Source organism: Serinus canaria, chromosome 15 (genome assembly GCF_022539315.1).
Source record: "Serinus canaria isolate serCan28SL12 chromosome 15, serCan2020, whole genome shotgun sequence".
Taxonomy (NCBI): domain Eukaryota; kingdom Metazoa; phylum Chordata; class Aves; order Passeriformes; family Fringillidae; genus Serinus; species Serinus canaria.
The window spans coordinates 7,590,987-7,613,684 of NC_066329.1; the positions used below are offsets into that span (position 1 = coordinate 7,590,987).

Below are 22,698 nucleotides of genomic sequence, written 5' to 3' on the forward strand. Positions count from 1 at the left end.
CAGAAGCTCAGAATAAAAATCAGCTGCTGCTGTAGCCAAGTGTATGTTACTGTTTTTATTAAAAAAAAAAAAACCCTTTCAAGAACAAATAAAACCAAACAAAGATGTCTCATCCTCTTGTACTTTTGTTCCAAGGCACACTCAGACAGGTTGGCTCACTGGCTATCCATTTGCCATATGCTTTCAAGTTTATTCTTTCATTCACTCCCATATTTTAGCCCCTTCCAGTTCAGAAGATGAACAGCTGCACAGATGCTCTATAAATAAACTACATAATTTATTGGAAGAGGTTTTTTGTTTATTTTTTTAAGCTACCACATATTCCTCAGCTCTATCCCTTTCCATCCTTTCTACAAAACTGAGTCAAATTCAGCTGCAGCCTGGGTTTGTCTCTACAGTGTACTCAACCTTATAAACAACTGCAACTTTTTAGCCATTAATAACAAACTGTATGTATTATCTTATATTCATTGTAACTACTTTATAACTATGTTTGGTTCTGAGTTGACTACCAAAAAAAAAACTTGACAAACATCCACAGGGTGGATATGAATCAGTGATATATAGAAACCTCAGTTAGTTCTAACTCTGATTCTCTGTGTACTTTTTAACAAATCAGTGCATTTTCAGGTAGACAGGCCTCTCATCCTGTAACCAAAAAGAGAATCTGTTTTGTCTGCTCAGAAGACAGACAGAGCTCTCTGACTAAGATCACTAATCTCATTTGTGCATGCAGGAAATGTGACAAATGGCTGGACTAGTTTATCACACAAATGTAACCATCAAGTCATTGAGGGAATGAGATATTAACCTCCATAAACAAACTTGTGTTCCATTTCTCAGCACAGAGGAAGTATACATTTAGTGAGATAAGGATATGAAACACATGCTGCTGAGGAGAGAGAGAGCTTGCAGCAGCAGTACAGACACAGAAATGTCTCATCCTATCCCAGTAAAAGTAAATGCCATTTGAAAATTAATTTTGGGAAATAGTGTTTTAAGAGATGTTGTCCTGGTATGTACAGGAGACTCTGAAACTATGTGCCAGGTCACTGTTACTGCTGGTTTTGAGGTTCAAATTAAATCTAGGTGCAACTGGAGTTCACCAGATGTAATTTCAATGAAACCAAATTTTCACAGCTATTGCAAGCATGCTCCTTATTGAGGTACCTAAAGTTCCATGGGAAGCCTGAAGTCGAGGAAGTTGCTGGAATATCCAACCCTCAGGAGTTAGTTATTTAGACACTTGCATTTAGTTTTCTTCCTGCCTCTAACTGCAGTGTCTGCACTTTATGGATGAGGTATTTGCTAAGGTTTTTCACCAATGAGCCTGCTCTGACTGACTGACGGCTCAGCTGGATGAGCCAAACCTTGGACTGGGATTTTTCATTCAAGATTTCTACTGTAGGTTTTAAGTTCTCTCTTGGCAAATGCTCATTTCCTTAAAATGTGCATTTTCTACAAATGTTTCTGAAATCAAACATCTCTGCAAGGACAGCTGACGCAAGTGAATGGAGAAGAGTGAGGATTCAGAACGAGGTAATTAAAATTGAGCACGCACAAAATAGTCTGTGGTATTTAAACAGCTGCCGATGGAACCCAGTACAAGAACTTCACCAAGTAACGATACAGATCATCATTCCACAAGTCTTCCACAACAGAAGCCATAGCACAGCTATCAGGAGGAACACCCAGCACAGCAGTGTCTCCAGCATTCCTCCTGCTGCCACTGCTTTCACCATGTCTGGGGAACAACCTGTCCCATGTAAACAGGGGCAGAGCCAAAACAGTGACTTAATGTTTCACAGACAGCTGCTTTCCTGAGAAAATGAGAACTGTTATAGATGCTGTGGACAAGTCCTGCTGTGGGGACAGTTGTCTGGATCTGGTGGTTTGAACATCTCTGTCCCACCTGCAAGAATCAGCTTCCCATGGGAGCTTGGGCCAATGGAAGTGGCAGTCTCTGACTTCTGCTAAATCAAATCAGAGCAGCATCAGAGTCTTGGGGGAACAGCCTGCCTCAAGAGCTGGCACATGGTGGGATAGAAGGCAGTTTAACAGGGAAAAAGACAATCCATAAAGAAAAGCAATGCCATTTCCCACTACTCATGGTTTCAAAATACTGCCCTGGCATGCAGAAAGCTCCTACCTCCCTTGAGAAGTTATGGCTTGGCAAAATAAGAGAACCTTGTCCCCACACATGCACAGAGAAGGAGCTAGTAATTTTCTCAAAATCATTTCTCTAAGAAACAAAAGTAAATTTCTGAATAGCCAGCAATGGAAGAAAACAGTCCTATGATTTATTGGTCTTGAGACTCTGAGAAGAATTCTTTGGCCTTTTTCCATTACGATTTTGCAACCTATGTTATAGCCACTGGGAAATTGCTTAGTTCCCAAACCAGGCCCTCAGTCATAAAATCTGTGAAGATGATTCATTATTATTTATGTGGTGCCATGGGCATGCATGGTATTTTACAGACAAACAGAAGATAAAGCATCTGCTTTTAGAAGCTTAGGTGAATCTGATTCTCCAAGTGTATGGAAAGCAGCACTTAATGGGTCCTAGAGCAAACATTCCTCATCCCTCAATGAATTAAGCAATGATACTCACCTGGAATACTGGAGGATACTTAGTAAACATGTAACTACTGTCTAAAAATTTGAGACATTATTTCATTAAAACTGTGAGACTTTTCAAGTCATTTGTTATTTTGTAATGGTTTTATGATGAAAATGTACTTAATCTTGTATTATGAATTTCTGATAATATGCAGGATAGCAGGGGACAGTGTTGCTATGAAACTGGACCATAAATTCTGCACTGCCTGGCAATTTTTTCTCTTTGTGCACTGGGTAGAAGCTCAGCAAGTTCCATCATCCTAAACTTCCAACATGAATTATCGAAAGTAAATAATTCTGGTGATTATAGTAAAAAGAAATGTGTTCCAGGCCTCCACATCAACTTCCTGAAGTACATAAGATCCACCCCTGTTCTGGTTCTATAGAGAATGAGCAGCTTTAGCTCTTGGTGTGAAACACTTTGGGACCACTCACCTAGAAGGCAAAACTTTGTCATGGCAGAGGTTGTGAAAACAGCAATTACTGTCAGTCACTGTAGGCAGGAGTTGCTTGCTGGACTGACATCCATGTTCAGATTTGCATATACCTTCATCTAGAACCTTTCCACTCTGCATGACTTACTGTCTGAACAACCAGGGTATCATATCTCCCCACCATACATTTGTTTTGAGAGTCAGATATAATGTGATTCCAGGAATTTTCATGTTGACTTTGCTAAGCCTCTCACACCCTCTCCTATTTCTGTATTACTCAGTCATGTCTGTGCCTGCCTTTTTGGACAGCTGAGCAGAAAATGCACCCAAAGCAAACAAATTAATCCACCTCTATATGAAGAAATGTCATTATTGCACACACAAATAAGGTACATATGAACAGACAAGGACAATTAAACATGTCTGGTACATTGCATACACAGGCAGACGTGTCCTGACCCTGTAACACCACCCTTGAACATTGTGGCACTCCTGTAAGGAAACATCAGCAACACCCTCCCCTGAAAACAAGTGAGCTTGTTTTGTAACTCACAGGCTTGTAAATAAGAGAATATTGACTTTCTTGTTGTTCACAATGGTGAGGGCTGCAATTCTGTGTAAAATGAGAGTAACTGTGTATTTGATTCTTGTATTTAATACACAAATGAAAATGTGTATGGGGGAGGGAGGAGGGGAGGGAAGCATCTCCTGCTGGTGTTGAAAACTCTCTCCACTCAGGTCTTGTAATTCTCCAGAGGTGACTATCTAGCTGCAATGCACCATCAACTGACCAAAAAACCCCTCCCTATAAGTATAATATTAAATTAAGAAGCCCCCAGGCTCTTAATGTACTCCCACATGTCAGGGCTGTCCCCCTGCCAGGTGCATGACAGCCCTGTGCTCTCACCCTGTTTCTGTTCTGCATTTCTTCCATGTCAGTGGCTGTGCAATAGGTAGTGTAAACCTCTGCAATCAACATCAACAGAAGTGAAAGAATTAGCTGTAAAATGACTTACGGAGTAGCCTCTTCCTGAAAGCGATTGAGCAGAACTCTGTGGGAGGAAACAATATGCCACAGTAAGTAATGCAAGAGATTCTGTGTAATGTAAGATAAGAATCATTTTGCTATTCCCTCCCCCAGCCCAGTATTCCTTAGGGGAAAACTCCACAACCTCAAACGATCTCCTGATACTCTGTGTGCTGCCACAGGAGTAACAGGCAGAGAGCACTTCCAGGTGAGGGCTCTGGGGCTATTTCAGGCAGGGTTTCATAAGCCAGAGCAGGGCTTCAACAGCTCCTCCTGACCAAGGTAAAAGCTCTCAGCGTGGGACAGGTCTTCACAGCAGCAGGACACACACTTTGAACCAGCCCTCTTCAGGACGTGACGGCGCCTTCCTGGGAACAGCACGCACATGTAAGGATGCTCTCCAGAACCAGGCTGGCACATTTTGCCTCATCGACTCCAACTCTCAATCATGTAACCAAATATCCCACTTTCCATTCCCCTCCATGAATCTGTGAGCCTCCAGCCTTCACTGCTGCAGCATTACCATATGACAACTCTATCTGAAATAACAATAGCAGCAAAGCACTAATTTATCATCTCTCAGAGCTTTAATAAGCACTCTGTCCCTTTTGAATAAGTTAAATTACATTGTTTACTCCTGCTCTTCATTTCAGCTCCTCCTGCTCCTTTCTCTACCACATCCTTACCTCTTTCACATGCTGCCAAATCATTTGGTTCTTTTCCTTCTCATTACACCAGCTCCAGTCACTTGGATCCCTTTCCTCTCTCTACGACCAAAGACTGTCGAGCTGCTGGGTTTTTGCTGGCAGTGGCTTTCTCCAAGCAGCTAAATGAATTCCACCTCTAGCTCCAGCTGCTGCTATATGCCTTCTTTTCGGAAATTAAAAAGGAGCCAGCAACACACGACACCACATAACCCAGCAAGTACTCTGCAGGCCAATTTCCAAGTGTGATTTATAATCATGATGCCCTCACTACGTGATTTTATTAAACAAGATCCAGGGAGTCTTAGCAGTCCTGTTTCTAAGACTGATGTTCTAGTGGGTACCAAAAATACCAAATTGTTACAGGCTGATGGTGAGGATTATTTTGTCTTTTTGCAGCAGTGCCAGAAGTTATCAAGTTACTAAATCAGCACAGCACAATACCCCAAAGAGATTGATGCAAACTGATTGCAAATACTTGTAATTTTTCACCAGCAAGATAACAGTCCCTTAGTACTAGCAGTTTGAAAGCCTTTTGATCAGAGGATACCTAGATATACAGAGGAAACCTTTTCCAGACTCCTGCTCTCAATGGAAGACACAATTGTCTTGTTGCTCTGCCCATGCAAGCTCTGTGCCACTGGCTTGCACCTGCCTCTGACACCAGACAGGCAATTCTCCAGCCAAGTGCCCATGGAGGAAAGCTCCCAAAGCCAAGAAGAGACAAGAGCAAAGTCCTACAATTATGTGGGTGTGCGAGGAGGACTCCTTGTTAACCCTCTCACCAGCTGGCACAGCAACAAGGGTGCCAGACAGAAGGAAAGATGTGACCCAGCTCTTACACACAAGTCTGCAGCCAGGAAGTGACTGGGTTCCAGTCCCCACCCCTGGCATGCTACACCTGCACCTCTGTCCTGCTGTAGCTCCAGAGACCTCTGTGCTGCAGGAAAGGGACAGCTTCCACAGGGGAGCCTGAGGCAGCAGGACACTGATAACAGCATCTGAATTCCCACCTTCTGCATTCTGAACACAGATTTGGCCACTGCCTTCAAACATTACAAAAACAAGTTGGGATTTACTTATAAACCTCCTAAATATAAACTACCCAGAAATAAAGCTACAGACCAGTGAAATGAAGGGCAGTGGCATTTACCTCTATTTTTGAGAAACTATGACAAACTTATCCCTCTCTCTACATACTCTATATCCCAAAGTACTCATGGAATTCTGCCTTGTATAGAAAAAGGTTAATAAGAATATCCTGCTATCCACGTAAGTATGTCAAACAGCTGAACACAATTATGTGTTCCAACACACTGGAGAGCTTGACCAGGCAGTTCACCTAAAGTAAACACAGAAATGACGAGGAGGCAAATTACCTGCTTAGAAAGGCAGGAGGAGGAAAGGAAAAAGGGTGGCAGTTCTCACTCCAGCCCTCCATCAACTGAGATTTAACCAAGAATGACAAGGTCTAACAAATTGGAAATAATAACCAAAAACAGAAACAAGAGGTTTCATTACAAGCTTCTCTCTAGGGAAACGGCCTCAGAGCATTTTCACTCTCACAGTTATTTTCCATCTTTGAGCTTTGTGCACACGCAAAATGTTTTCCTGGGATGGAGCAGACCCTTGGACAAATTCAAGCACACTAACAACAGATCTGCTTTTCTTAAGACAACTTTCAGGCATCCCAAGCTGCCCAAGAACCCCAGGAATCTGCAGACCACTGATTTAAAACCACTGAGTAGAAAACAATAAAAACAGTTGCCGGGTAAAGTGTTACATCAGAAATAATGAAAACTGAATGGCAATTGACTCTGGTATTTTTCACATCCAAGAGCCTCTTCTCCCTTACAAGTTTTAACATCAAATTTCCTGAAAAATCAGTGGTGAAAAAGGGTGGGGTTTTTCCCCTCCCTCAGAATTTTTCTTGTATATATAAAATTAGTAACTGGTGAATACTTTGGAATCAACTTGTAAAATCTTTGCCAACAATAAGGTTCATGCACAACCATGCCCCACACTCTTCAGGGCTGTTTGCATGCATTTTTCTGCACATCTAACAAACCACTATTGCTTTTTTGGTTAGCTGGGAACACTGCAGCTCTTTAGGCAGATCCATACCAATTGTCACATGTAGCAATTCTGAAAAAAAACCCAGCTAGTATCAGCTACGAGTGCTAGAGCAGAACAGTTTGCATGCAACTATGATGGATGTTCCTAAAGAAAAAAAATCTTTGGGGGTTAATGCAAACACAGCTCAGTCTGTATGTCTCTATATCAAGATCAAATAATGAGAAAAGTAATCAATTGTGGCTGCAAATATAAGAAATCTTAGTGGAAGTTTAACTTGGCATCTACCCAATGCTGAAGAAACCTCCTTTCACAGTGAATGAGGGCTTGTCTGGCAGGAGTAATTACTGGGGCAAGCCTTCAGCTGGAACAACTTACCCAGGCTCTTACCTACAAGGACAGGAGCACTTACATGGAGGGCTGTCAGACAACTCTCACTCTCCAAAGAGGCTATTTGCTGCTTGGGTCAATTTTCTCCTTGTCAGAAGGGCCTCAAGCAGCAGGGGACAATGGTGCCCGTGGTGCCCAGCCAGCCACATTCCTGTTGGTGCTGCTCCCACCAGCACAGCACCTGCCTGGGACCTCTGGCTCACCTGAGACAAACCCAAACCAGCTGCAATGCAGGCACCCAAGAAGGCTCAGCTCTGGCCCTCAAACACTACCTGGAGAAACCATGGCAGGCAGGAAAAGGGCTGACAAACCCACAGCTCAGAGCCAGGACTCTGACCCCACCCAGCCAGACCCTGAATCCCAGACCTCTGCTCCTGCTGCACAGCACCCCTGAGCAGAGCCTCAGGGAGGGCAGCAGCCTCTCTGCCTGCTGAGCACCAGCTTTTGCCTCTTCCAGGCCTGTCTGGAATACCCAGCCTTCCTAGGGAGACTGTTATTAGTTAGGGGCAAAATGAGTATGGTCTGTGCATTTAATGATGCAGAAGTGGAGCTGCACTGCTAGGTGGCATTTGTGCATAAAGATAAATGGCTTATAATATTTTGCAGATGATGTGCTCTTTTACAACTAAAGATTTTTGGTTCCTTTTAAGCCCAAGGTTAAAAACAAAACCAGACAGCACAGACAAGACATTTCAGTTATGTCACAGAGTGAATTATTTCTACCCTGGGATAGCTCTTGTGTTAATTACAGTGGATATAAAAAAAATACACCTTTCTGGAAGCAAAGGCAAAATCTTACTGCTGAAAGACTCTACTACCCCCCCCCACTGATGTCCTTGAGAGCTTGAGTTACACTGCTATCTACAACTGTATTTAAAAGATTTCTTTCTTTCTTTGTGATAAAAATGGCAACTGCAATTTAGAAAAGAAAATAATGAGAAAATCTCACCAATAACCTGCACCAGGTTTTCCAAGATTGTCTATTAAATTGACAGAAAAAGTTATTTCCCTTATATAAATAAAAGCATGGCTTTCCACTGCTCTCATGATGCAAAAGAAATTAAGACACCCTCTGTTCAGTTTCTTAAAGCTATTGGGCTACTTATTGAACTCGAAAGACAGCAGGAAGGGCTTTAAAATCCAGTAATAATCAAGGTAAAAGGGCACCTCAAGCCAATTCCCTACTCTCAATGGGTCAGGCAGGTTTCAAGTCGGATCTTTTGTGTCCTTGACATAAAACCTTACTACAAGGGGATTAGTTAAAAGCAGGTGATGGCAGCACAACCACAAAACTAGGTCGTTTGTAGTGCTCCCTTCCATCCTCTTTGGCTAAAGGACACAAATTAACATATTCCAGAAATGTCAAGAGTTCATTCCTGCTTTTATGACATGTGCCATTTCATTGGCTGAAGCCAAGAGTGTATCAAGTACCTCCAAGTCAGCTGTTGAAATGGCTGTTTTCAGCCAACAGCTATTCCCATGTGCCACAGGGCAGTCCCCAAAAACAGCCTCCAACCACTGCTGTTAATGCCATCCTTGTGTAAGTGTTGAAACTGAGACAGGGAAAGACTCAAATGTGCCCAGTGGCACCTGAGGAGCCCCCAGCAGAGGAGGGAACTGAGGCAGAATTCCCAGCTCCTACTTAGTACCAAATCACAGGCCCAAACTTATCATATGGCCCAGTGCTGCAAAAGCCTGATTTGCTTGGTTAGCACTCAGCAGAGGAAATCAGCAGTGTGTACAGAGAGATCTGATTTTGAATTCTGCTTTACAGCATTGCAGGATGACACTCACCTCAGCTGTACCCACCTTCCACTCTCCCAGTTCCACAGTCAGAGAGGGCAGAGACACCAGGAATTGCATGTTTACCCTCCCCTTGGTCATTTATAGAGCATTCAACAACAGAATATGGGTTCAGCTTAGAGTACTGGGGAAGTCTCATATTTCCTTCCTAAGCAAATCCCTTATAAAACTCAAATATCTTGGAATGAGAAGGGTAAGTGGAGAGGAGGGCAAAAAGAGCCAAGGGCAGGAGATATGCCAGACCTTAACACAGAGACCCTTAATGCCATTAATTTCCACAGCCACACTCCTGCCTGCTGATACAATGAGTTCACCTGACATGGCAAAGGTCACCAGTGCATCTGATGTTCCAGATTAGAAGCTGGACCTGACAAGATAACCACAACTTGTGATGGACAATCTGCATGTCCTGCAATGCCTGAATGTGTTCCTTCTTGAATTCACTGACTTGATTCTGCTGGATAAACAGAGAGTGTGATGCTGAGAAACACTGCAAAACCAGTCTGGTTAGATAGCAAACTACACAAGGTCTGAACATCTGTAACTGGCTTGGTAAGCTACAGAACAGCTTCCACACAAGACACTTTCATTCCTACAGCTGATGGCTGCAGACAGCAGAAGGAAAGATGCCCACTGACCAGGAATAAACAAACTGAGTGCAGTTAGCCAGGAACAACAGGAAAAGACCTCACAGAAATGCACAGAACCTACAGGAGTGCTGCTCCCGTTCAAACCATCACCTCTGCCAGCTTCACAAAACTCCTCCAGACTTTCTTCTGTCCTAACTATACCTCACTGAAACTTTGTGCCAATCATTAGAACTTAATTTCTGCTGAAGTTGTTTCCATGCAAGCATTTAGGGTTTTTTGGGATGCAGAGAAAAGCAGACAGCATGCTGAAGGGATGGGAATTTTTGCCTCCAGAAGAATGGGATGTGCAAGGTTTCATGATCCTTCCAGGTATATTCAAACCAGTTTCCCAAGAGTCATGGTTTGTGGAAGGGGTCTTAAAACTATCCTGTTGCTACTCTTTTTTACTAGGATGGTCTTACTCCACTCTTCAAACTGCAGATCAGATTCCAGAGTGTCACACATGGGGAACAATGGACAGCACATGCCACAAAGAGTTTGCAGCCCACACATTACTACCCCAGGCCTTCCAAAAACTCCTTCAATGTGCTCTGTGACACCCCTGACCATGGCTCTGAGGTCCCACTGCCACCGTGCTGGAGCCAAGAGCAGACATCCCACATGCACCAAAGTTTACAGTGTGGATAAATGTGGAGATGTGGTGTGATTGTGGTTCAGTTCTCACTTCAGAGGTTCAGAGGCTCATCTGATTGTGCTTCTGGCAAGGTACTTCAGCCTGAGGCACACAGGAGGGACCTCCAGCTTTGTACCCTGCTGCTGCTCTAATCCCTGCGCCCCAGGAGGGGAAGCATGGTACGGGAAGTAGGAAAGAAGGGGGAGACAATGCCTGTGATGGCACACAAAGAAAAGCAGATCACAGTGAACTGCCTGAACTATAAATCACAGAAGTTATTTTGTATTCATCTGTCAGAGAGAGAATTTTATATCTAACCTATACAATATGCTAAACACTTATCAAAGAACATTTAGAGGGAGAAAAATCTTTGCATTTCCTAAAAGACTGCTTTTCGTTTATTATGTTTAAAGAAAAACAAACAAACATATGAGGATAGGATGATGAAAAATTAGAAAAGATAGCCTGGGGGATGAGAGGAAAAGGCTCTCAACAACTTAGTAGCAGTGCTTGCTGGTTTTATGCACAGCTGAAGCCAATCCCTTGAAAAGGAGAGTTTTGACTCTTAAGTGGCCAGCACCTCTTGCAACATATTTCCTAATCAGCGAGTATTTATGGTCGATATTTTATATTTCCAATTTCCCCCTAAGGGCTCCTGAGAAAGCAGCACACCTGCCAACCTTTTCAGCTGGGCCAATAATTGCCAATTTGCTCTTTGCCTTAGTATATCACTCAATTTAGCCCTGGCTGTGCCCTGCATACATCCTCATTCATCTCTGTGCCCCCATGACAATTAGAGTGTTAGCTTCAGCTAACTAGGGCAACTATTCTACTAGGGTTGGAAGACAATTATTAGTCTATTTTCCCATCTTGTGGCAACAAAATTGAGAATCCATGACAATTACATTCAGCAATTCTGCACTCTGCCGCCTGTTCCCCCTCCTTGCCCCCACCTTCCGAATATTTCAAATTATCACAGCTCTACTACCACATTCAAATTTTCCATGTTCACAGGGAGTGAGGCTTCTATTTAAATGATAATGAGGGACGATCCATTCAATTTAGTGAGGGAGAAAATCCATTAAAAAGCAGGCAGTTCTTAAGCTGATGGGTCAAGAAAAAGATAAAAACCCTTTTTTCAAGCCATTATACAAGGCTCTGTGTGGATTTTTGGACTGTTCAGGACATCAGAAAAGATTAGGACAATTATGGAACATGGGGAAAACCAAAACAAAATGCCCAAGCTTTCCACTTTTACTTGGGTCAACACAACAAAATAGTAATATGGCTTATCTGGCTCTTAATTCTCTGGCAACTTCCAATTACCTCACACTGAAAGGCAGCAGAGGAAAATCCCATTTTGGAGAAAGGCTGTTGACTGTTTTGGTTGTAGAAGACCTGAGAGTACATGTGTAAAAAGGATGTTAGCTCTGTAGTAGTTTTTAAGGGAATTTTACACCAACACTGGGAACATAAGAAAGTGGCACATTCCCATCTCCTCTCTGCAACACAAAACCTGAGCTAAAACTTCACTGTTTTTCTGCTCTGAAGTTTCATCATCCCAAAGAAGAGCCCAGCCTCAACAAATCAAACCTCTGCAGCCAGAGATGATTTCACTAAATCATAATAAGCATTTTTTCCCCCCAGTGACCCATAATAAATGGCACTCGGTGTAATGTCTGGAAAGATTTACTATACAAGCCAGACAATTACTGTCTCACCATGAAATTGTATCATTCTCTCCCCACAGAATTTTCACTTGTGGCAAGGAAGGAGCAAAACGCTCTGGGTTTCATAGTGGATGAACCAATGGCTGTGTGTGTGCACAATATAATCAATCATTTGCCTCAGTTTTCTTTAGAGTGCAATTATTTCACGACAGACCAGGCCACCTCTTGACTTCATGGTCCATTAGAGACTAATGACATGCATTAATGTAAATAAAGAACAACTTGCTGGCATCCCACTGAACAAGTCACCTCAAGAAACAAATGGCACAGAGGGGCTAAGCTGTTCAGAAAGCACCTCTGAAATGGGGACCAGTGAAGCTGGAGGGAGGATCTCATGCTCCTGAGATGGCACCACTAGAGCTGACACTTTGATAGGCACATTCCCCACCATACCTGCTGTGTGCTACCCTGCAGCAGCCAGACCTGTCATCTCCTGCCTCATGCACTCCATTGTTCACCCCCCTTAGTGGGGAAAGGCAGCACAGAGAGTCCTGAAGGCCAAATTCACCAAGGAGCAGCAGGAGAGTGAGAAACAGCCCAGGTGCCTCCTGCTGCACAGCATTTATCTGCAGGGACACTGCCAGGTGCTGGAGCCTCTGTAACCACCAACCTTGAGGAAACACCATCCCTGCCTTCCCTGGACATCCTGACTGCCCTGTGCTCCTGATCCTGAGGACATGTAAGGAGCTGTTTAAACTGTGTGCTGGGACACACAGTTCCAGAGCCAACAGGGACCAAGCATGCTAGACAGAAAATCCTGCAGGAATCAACACTCAGCAGAATGTTGTTGTCTCCTCTCCCTGTCCCTGCTCCCTCTCTACAGTGAGAGAACCAGTCTGCTTCCTCATCCCTTTGCACAGAAATGGGGAAAACCATCCGATTGCACCTCTGGGACTTCCTAAGACTTTGAGGCAGTTGCTAAATAGGCTACAGAACATGTACCAGGACGTGAGGCAGTGTTATATGTAATTAAAGCTAAATTGCACTCATCAAATAACGAACAAAGAGCATTCTGTGATTCATGAACCTTACTTTTCAAACTGTTTAATTACTAATTTGAAAAATTCTCATTTGCCATGGGTCGCCAGGTCACGAGAGCAGCTTCAGCAAAGCTCTGAAGTGTGCCCCGGCCTCCAGGCACTGCCCAATCGTCTCCTCTGACTAAAAAAGAACAGAGTGCCTATTTCCCACTGAATTTCACTAGCTGCTGAACAGGCTTTGAAGATTTTGCAGGAATTAGGCACTCGGAGTCAATTCCTACAGGCTCAGCCAGCAACTTTGGGGGCAAAGGGAAAGGGGGAGAAATACTGGAAGTGCATCAGCTTAACAAGAGAAGTCTCCAAGACCACTTAACGCTTTGACCTAAGCTAATGGCCAAGCTGGAATATGTTATTCCTTTCCTGCAGCCCCACTCTACAGCTACAGTGCAGCTCCCAGGCTCTCCTGCTCACATTCCCATCAGGAGTGGCTGAGAGGAGGGGAAGCAGAGAATCCCATCGATGCGGATATGGGATATTTTACGTGTACACAAAATCACCACCATTCCTGACTGTAACACAGCCCAAGATGTCCCACAGCAAGGGGGTTTGTCCCGGGGCCCCCCTGGCTGCCTGGCCCCAGGGCGGTGCGTGGGCTGGCAGTGCTGGAAGCAGATCACAGGACATGTTATTTTTCTCTTCCTCCCACTGCGTCGGCTGTTTACAGCGCCCCATTCACACTCCAAACATGTAGAGAGAATTTTCCCCCGTCACATTTCCCTGTCAGAGCTGTCAAGCTGAATCCCGCTTTAATCTGCCAAAAGCACTTTTCTGCTGACATTTTTAATAAATACTTTCAGCTTTTAAACACATTTGTGGGAGCCATTTTTTTCCCCTTTTTCTCCCTTTTCCTCCTGTAGAACGGGCTCTGAAAGCCTTAATAGCAAATACATTACACTTATCAAAGGCTTTCCCCCCCTCTTCCTTTTGCATCCTGAAGCGGAGGTAGTGTTTTCAATTTTAAAGCTAAATTAACTGTCCAATTGAATTTAGCTGGTGTGAGCCGTTTTCTGTGACAGGTTTTAGTTATGAAGCATATTTTACATTAATAGAACTCAACATGAAAACCACTCGCTCTGGGATTTCTGTGGCTTGCCATTGAAATGGCAAATTTAATATTTCAGACATGCTCGTGCCAGCGTTTGATTATTGTTCTTCATTTAAATCTCTCCTAACGGGAAAGGTCCTAATTAGTAAAAAATCATGTTTTAATGAAGGCGAAATGCTAATTGCTTACACAAAAAGCCTTCGTATAAAATTATCCCAGCACTGCCATTGATTTCTTGGTGACTCAAAAGCCCATTTGTGTGTTTACACACTAAGGCACCATTTGCTTTTGTTTTATCATAACATTTCACTCAATGTACCATCGAATTTCCTGAGAGAAAGACAGCCTTCCCCCAAAACCCTCTCATATCTTGGCAGCAGGAAGCATAAAATTAGATGAACTAACTTTGCACCCAAACTACTTGATTACGTGCAGCAGTTAAACCCAAGGATGCTGTAAAAAGCTTTTTAACACAACTTCTTCAAAAAACACAAAACAAACCATCAAGCCATTTTTCCCCAAGGAATAACAATTCCATTTTGTTTTCCCATCTCTGATCTTTCGCTTATCATATTATTTGCACCATGATTATAGTGTTTGCAAGGCAGCTCAACCACTTATGCCGTAACACTCAATCATGACATAAAAAAAAGTTATTACACAGTGACCTCTGGATGCCAACATTTGTTCAGCAAGATTTATGAAAAGCCATGTCAGCAGCGGGAATTGCTGCAATGAAGCGATGCTTTCTCCTGAACGGTACTTACATCACTGAGACGGTCCCTTGAGCTGCTCCGCTGAGAGCTTGTGGCCTCCCTGATGCTGTCTTCCTCGCTATTTCTGCCACTTCTGCTTGTAGGGACCTTCATCTAGAGGGAGAAGAAGGAGGGGGGAAAAAGGAGATTTTCAAGCACTGCTCTGCCACCTGTTCCCGAGGTTGCCGACGGCAGTTCAGTCAATGTTTCACTCCTACGCCCACGGCACCGTGGGAGGGATGGAATGCAGGGGGCTCCTCTGCAGTTGTGCTTGACCACCTGTGTCCACACTCCTTTTCACCAGCATGGCAGGGAAGGTGCTTTTGGCACTCCTGGAAGCAGGCGAGGTTGTGTCTGACACGAGGGGGGAGTGGACAAACAGACAGACAGACAGACAGACCCCCTTCACTCTGCTCCCAGCACTCCTCAGCTGGGACACTGCTGGGGCTGCCTGACCCACCCAGGCCATCGCTCCCAGCCCAGAGATGTGCCCTGGGGCCACTGAGAGGTCATGATGGCCACTGAGGGACACTGGCTGAAACAACTTGCTTGAGATACTACACAGAATTTGGAGCACATCAGGATTAACTCTTGCAGGCAAGGCTGGTGCTTTGACTGCTAAATCATCCCACTGCCTTCACCTGAAGTCGTGCTTGTGTTTGGACAGAAGTGAGAGAGCCAATGTTTGAAATCACAGCAACCTTCCTCTTACATCTGCAAAGAGTGTTACAGGGGGAGGAGAGGGCTAGGATAGATGTCATTCACAGCTTCATTCCTGGGCTCATTTACTAACAAATTATTCTGCTAATTCCCTCGTGAAATATTGGGTGGAAAGAAGTGTTTAATTTATTAATAGGTTCTATTCATATCAGTTTGGTTCCATTTAAATTACACTATTTAAAATGTCGGCTTGTACAAATTGGTATTTTTAATGGCAATAAAATCCCTTTGTTTCTTGCTGTTCTGTTCCATGGTGGTGCTGGCAGCCAGCAGGGTTTGCTCCTGGTGCTGATGTAACCCTTGCAGCCCTGCCCCTGTGGCATTGGGCACACTGGACATGCTGTCACTGTGTGGGCACAGCAATCTGAGTGCTGGGAGCACTGATCACTGCACTCATGGATGTTTGACAGTGCTGCCAGCTAAGTGCCCCACAGTCTGTCAAAACTTCAATGAAATGTTCAGGGTACTATGTGGAGAATGAGCTCCAGCTCTCACCCAGAGTGCACAGCCCTGTATGGGCATGGGTAGCAGAAGTAAAAGGAAAAGAAATAGAAAGAAAATATCATGCTCATTAGATTTCTGACTGTCCTTGCTCTGCATGCCTTTCTGCCACCTTACACCTCACCAACACACTTTCTTCTGCAGGATAAGACTTTTCAACACATCTAACTGATAGAAATCAAAATTTTTTCATGGCCACCTCATCATACAACCACCATTCTCAGTGCACTGCCCTGTCTCACTCCTTGTCCACCACCTTTCAAACATGTTGCCCACCTGAAAACTTTCATCAAGACCAGTATTTCATCTTTGCTCCTATGTCAAAATGTTCAAAAGCACAGCACAGCAATGAGAAGTAATCCCGGCTGGGATCTGCTAGAGGCATTCCCAACAACAGGGAGCTTGCATTTGCAACTATCCACACTGTGTATCAAGGCAAGAAATAATCCACTTGAAGTTCATGATGTTCAATCCATATTGTCTGTTTCCTTAATAACTAGGTCAACAACATCGAAAAGAGAAATCTAACTATACTTCATCAATATTGGCCATAAGCCATCACATTTTAAATTCCACATATAATTAAGTAAATTTGGTGAGACTTTTTTTCCTAAATACATTAAATGATTGTCATTGGCTTATTTTATTCTTTTTGAGGTCTTTATTAAGCAATTACTACTTCAGCTATGCCATTATCTTGCCTAGGATTGATGCCAAGCCAATAAGACAAATGGTAATACTCCATTAATTACAGCCTTTCATAACACTGGCACTCCAGCTTTCTTCTGTCATCTTTCTGCACTTACTCAAAACCCAACTCCACTGGTTTCGAGTCATCAGTTCTGAAACTCTTGGATGTAAAGTATCTGACCTGCCAATTTTAATCCTTCCAGACACAGCAGGTGCTTTGTTTCACCCTGAAATAGGAACCACTTAACCATTACAGGGCAGAATTACAATTTCCCTAATACAGTACAGAAATGCCCATTGAATTCTGCAGCTTTCTGATTTCTGATCCACAACTTTCTCCCTCCCACCTAGGAACACATCAAAGGCTGTCAAAATTATTACACTTCTGACCTAAACAACTCCTAGACAGCTGCAAATTAAAGGAAAAATAAATTATGCCACTCCAAATCCTTTCACCTTCCCAAGTGCAAATGGTTGCTAGAATTAATTCAAAAGGACTAAACTGCCAGCTGTTTAAAGTTAGCACAGACTCACTCAACCTGTTACCAGACTGGATCCTTTTGCTGCTTTTCTTGAGTTACAGTCAGCTCCAAATACCACCTGTTTCTTTTCTCCAAATTTCATTAAAGGAAAACTACACCTACACACACAGTAACAAATTGAGACAATTTGACCTGACAAGGTCTTGCACAGGCAAGCAAATTAGAAGCATCACTGCTGCCATTAACCTTTCCAAGTAAATATCAATTATTAAACTTGCTGCACTACCTCTGTCCCCAGTTTGCTGCTGTGAATTAAGAGGGTCATCAGCCTTTTTGACAGATCTTGTTCATTTACACCTGCTGCCTGCCAGCAGGGGAGCCCGCACACCCGCAGCCCCAGCGCTCAGCCAAGCTGCCTTAATTCATCAGTAATTACCCTAATGAGCCACATGCAGGACCCAAGGAGGAGGACAAGTCGTTCTGCTAAATGGATGCATTGGTTTCAGGGGCACTCTCGGCAGACCTGGGTATTAGCAAACTGGCCAAAAGCTTCTTTCCCAAAGTTGCCACTGGCTCAGCTGCTTGATTTCTAGTGATTTTCTCTGGGTGTTTTTGCTTGAGTTCCAGAAATTCCTCCTGACCACGTTCTCTGATCGAGTTTTACTATAAAAACCAGTACTGCTCTCCCTTGGAAAAAGTCATTGCTGTTCCAGAGGCAAAGTGGGCTCCTGGCCCTGCTCCCAGCCTGGGATGTCATCTCCAGCTCAGCCCAGACCCAACCAACAAACTCCCCAAACCCACAGGCAAAACACTCTACCTCCTCTCACACAACACATCGCTAGGGACTTCCAGAGGCATTAATGCAACACCTCAGGTGGATGAGCCAAATATCCCATCTAAAATTTGATCAGCCCATATTGACTGTCCAGGGTATTTACACACAGTGGCAATGGCCTTCAGCAACCAGAATTACATATGCCATTCAACATTACAGGCTGTTCTCACCTAAAACCCAACCCTCTTGAGACACACTGTGTGTCCCCATCCCTCTGCATACGGGGGGATGCTGAGTGTACCCAAGTCCTTGGGCAAAACCAGTCCTGTGGATGGATTTGCCCTGTTTGAGGCAGGACTAATCCAAACTGGAACTGGAGGGTCCCAGCCAGTGTAACAGAGCCAAATCAGAGCCTGGGGAACAGCAGGAGGAAGTGTGTGGGGCAAACCTGAGTGTGTTTGATAGCTGCCCTTAGGTCTGTTCAAAGGCAGCCATCTGAGAGGCAAAAGGTCTTAAAATAACCCTGATGCCCAAAGCTCTGCAGAGAGGGGCTTGGAAAGGTCTTCCTCAGCCTCGTGTCCTGAGGGCTGGAGGTGGGAGGGAATCTTGTCTTAGACAAAGACTGACTACTGTGTCAGTTCAGGAGAGCAAAGCTGGAAGAAAATAAAAAGGTACACAAGGACAACTGAAGCTATTTGTTAATTTATCTCTTCCAAACCCTAAGACAGCAAGACATTGATATCTATGCATATGAACTGAAACACTGAGTTGGTGCTGATGTTTTACTCCAGCAGAGCCTGTTTCATTGTTGAAGGGAATTCTCCAAAAGCATTAATTAAACCCAAAGCTGTTTAAAAACCAGACCAATGCAATCTCCTGCAAGATAAATAACACCGCAGACCCACCACACACCGCAGAGCAAAGCTGGTGGCAGGCAATCCTGGCTCTGTGCAGTCAGCTTTCCCCAGGAAGGAGAGATCTGTGTTTGGGAACGTGGAAGAGACCATTGCCAGCTCGGTGGGAGCGGGCCAGGGCTGCAGGCAGGGAAGGACCAGGGCAGGTACAGAGGGTTTGTAAGGCCATGATCAATTTGCATCCTGCAGGTGCTCATGGACAGTCCCGAGCCACGCTCGGAGCCAAGAATTATGAACCTTGCGCTGTTGGACATCATGTAGCATGATTAAATATCATAACTCATCCCAGTAATAACTCCAGCTCTGCTATCCTGGAAGGCTGTTGCCTTTCCATCTCTCCCATCCAACTCCCCCCTCCCTTCTTCTTCCTGTGGGGTGGGGGAATATATGAATGGGCAGAATGGGCCTTGCTTCCCTAAAAGGGCTTCTTCATTACCACTATGTTGGCTCTCAGCCCCCACTTTTTAATCATAATAGATCAGCCTGCTCTCCATTTCCTTAAGCTTTTCCGATGTCAGAGGGAAGCACGTTTTTATTTGGCACACCTATTTTCACATCGTGGGCACGCTGCCCCTGCTCATTATTAATAAATACACTTCGATTTATCACAAGCTCCATTTGAGTGCCACGGGGAGCCTGGGGCAAAAGGAGACAAATTCTTTTCTTAAGTTGTTCTGAAAGGTGCTGGGCTTGCCGACCCTCACCCCCATTAACCCAGCACAGCTAGTGTGCTCCTACTGGGAGCTCCACGGCCTGTGCAGCGGCAGACTCGGACTGATCTTGTGCCATCTCAATATATTTGTTCATTATCTTGCGCACACACAGAAGCATTTGGAAATGTACTCGGGGCACAGGCCAAATTGAATCATCTGCCTTCATTTTCCACACGATCTGAAGCTACAGCTGCTACAACAGGCTGTGGGATTTTTATTTTCCTTCCTTAACAGTTTTTTTTCCCCTCGCTCTTAAAGTCACAGCAGTCTCATTTTAAACCCCTTGCTGTTGCTTGGGTTTGTATCTGTGTTGTATAAAACGGGTCTTGCATCCACACAGGGTGGGAAAAGAAATTCCCAGCAATCTCTCTCTGCACAGTTCTGAAGGAAAGACAGAAAGCAGAAGCCTCAGGGAGAGACATAATGAAGGTATTAATCTCAGACATGTCTGTTCTGGTGGCTCAGATGGATCTATTAATCCACTAATCCTGTCACCTCTGCCAGTGGACAGGCACCAGCAGGAATGGCACCCACTGACTTTGTGCTGCACTCTGGAGCCAGGAATGGTCCATGAAAACAAAGCTGCCCTTCCAGATCAGAAGGGCAAAGAGCTCCACACAGCACTGAGCCAAGTTACCGCCTTTCAGGAACACATTAACTTTGAGAAGAAAGTTTAATTCCTTTTTAAAGCTCTGCAAGATCCACTTTCATTTGTCTTGAGAGAGAGGACAGACCAAACACAGCCTTTGGATTTCCATGATACTGACTTCATGGTAAATCTATTTTGGCAGGAGCCACTTGGAGATAAGTGGGTAGAGCTGAGAGGCGTCCAAGTCCCAGAGTTTGGGTCCAAGCTTTCAGATCACCAGAGACAGGGATGAATCAACCTTATCATGCTCATCTATCTAAACTAATGCTGCTGAGCATCACTTTACATCTCATCAGCAGGTAATGACTTTATCATCAGCTTTGCCAAAGGACCCTTTTTCAACTCTTTCTACAGGGTTGAAGAAAAATTTCCTGCAAGTAACAAACATCATTCAACAAAGATCATGATTTCCTATGGCTACAAGAATTGATGACACCAACTGTTCCAAAAACTTATCAAAAATATTCGTATGGCCTGTCCCCTTCCTAATAAAGGATGAAAAGGATGCTTAAACAATATTTTGGGGGACTTTTTTTGCTAACATTTGTTTGCATTTTATTATGAAGTCCCAGATAAGCTCATGTTTCTCTGGTAGACTATCAGCAGTAGCAGCTTTCTGCAGCAGGAGACAGTAAACTGCCTTAATAAATACAAATGGACAATTTAATTAAAATATATTGGAGACTTGGAAAAAGTACTATTTGTGGATGAAACAGTCTGTTAAGGGACTGCACTCAGGGCTTACTTAGTGTATTCTAGGCAGGCAACAATAAGTGGCAGTGAAAAAGTGCACAGAGCTCTACCCCAATGATTAAAGACCAGCCAAAATTATAAACGTCTGTTTTCCAGAAAGTGGGGGGAGGAAGTCACCCAGTTGCCTCTGGTTTTAATATTTGAAACAAAACAAACCATTTGGCTTTAAAAATGTACTTCTTTAAACCTGAAAAGACCCACGTATCAAAACAAGGTGGAATCAGCTAAACACATTACTTCTGATTTGTTTCCTTGAAAATCCAGCCTTAATGCATTCTAACAAAATTTATCTATCCCAAGCATACCTCATAATGAGATCAACTGGGAAAAATATCAAGCTTGTTTGTATATTTTATACTTGCTCTAACTTGGCAGTTTGGAGATTATGTATTCCCTAGGTCCCTCCTTAAATCGTTTCACACGCTACAATTTGATTTTCTTTGCTTGCCCTTTTCCACAATTTTTTTTTGATACATTTTATTGAGTTCTGGCTCAGAGGGAAACGTTTCCTTTGAATTAAGGGTGCAATCATTTTTTCTCCCCTCTAAATAAGGACATATGGCGTAGAAAGCAATGTTATGGTTTGAGTATTTTATGATTGAAGTAGGGCTCATTTAAAAAAAAATGACAGTAGCATCAGGTTGGATTAGAGTAGTTTTTCTAATTGGGTGGTGCTGCTGTGGATACTGTGATGGGCTATCTTGGCCATAACTCATTTTAAACAGGACATGTCCGTTCTTAAAGCAAACAGCAGCAGTGTTATGATACTGAAGGAAAATTGCCCTTTTTTTTTTGACAGTCACTCAGTTCCATGATGTTTCCAAGGTTAGTGTTTGCACATTTACCTGCTATGCAGACTACTGGTTCCCTAATCCTGGTTTACCAGTTTCTTTTGGCTAATTTACATCAATAGCCTGTGTTGCAGTCAAGAAGTCTGTAACAGAGTGGTTCGTTTTTACCTCTCCCTGGGATGCAGAGAGCTTGAATTGATGCTAGCAAAAGATTTCTGAGCTTAGACTGAGTCAGCTGCTAAAGCAAGTCAAGTACAACAACTTCCCCTAAATAAAAAGTATTATCAGTGAAAAACCAAAATATTCAAAAGCCACTGATAATTTCTCAGAGACATGAGCAACATTAACTACTCACTAACAACCTAACTTTCCATCTCAATGCTTGCAACCAGCCATGAGGGTCACCCTCCTTTTCTAAGAGCAAATGAAACCCAAGCTCCTTTGGTCGGGGCAGCTGCCTTTGCAGTTTTTGGAAGAACTCCTGGTGCTGTGATTAGTCAGGACAACATCCTGCAGTGAGCTCAGCTTCAGCTCTCTGGGAGACACTTCTGCAGACCTGGTGCCACTTCTGCCTGGGTAGGAACTCTGTCTGACCTCATGGCTCCTGTGAGGTGCCATGGAAAGAGCAGGCCAGCGCCTGGGGGCCTGGAGAAGCCTTTCTACCCAGTGCCCAGCACACGAATGGAGCAGCAGGGCTGGCTTTTCTGCAGCTCTGGAACTGCTGCAGTGATTTTTCACAGCTTCTGGGCTGGCAGGTGGCCCCGGCTGCGGAGCAGAGCCGGCCCCACTTCCCCAGCACGGCCGCGCTCTCAGGAGCAGGAGCCTCG

At 44.0% G+C, this 22,698-nt stretch overlaps 1 protein-coding gene across 21 annotated transcripts in view; it reads right to left on the bottom strand.

Moving 5' to 3' along the window:
- The window catches only part of FBRSL1 (fibrosin like 1), a 505,293-nt gene that overhangs the window by 268,772 nt on the left and 213,823 nt on the right, over positions 1-22,698 (bottom strand). For 15 of the 21 annotated variants that reach the window (XM_050980714.1, XM_050980699.1, XM_050980715.1 and 12 more), the window contains 2 exons: positions 14,896-14,997; positions 4,070-4,105 (listed from right to left, as the gene is read on the bottom strand). The exons of 2 other annotated variants lie outside the window; for them this stretch is intronic. In XM_050980714.1, the coding sequence (XP_050836671.1) occupies positions 4,070-4,105; positions 14,896-14,997 (138 nt within the window). The remainder of the gene's footprint in view (positions 1-4,069; positions 4,106-14,895; positions 14,998-22,698) is intronic. 4 more of the 21 variants (XM_050980710.1, XM_050980705.1, XM_050980703.1 and 1 more) reach the window with 2 other exon arrangements.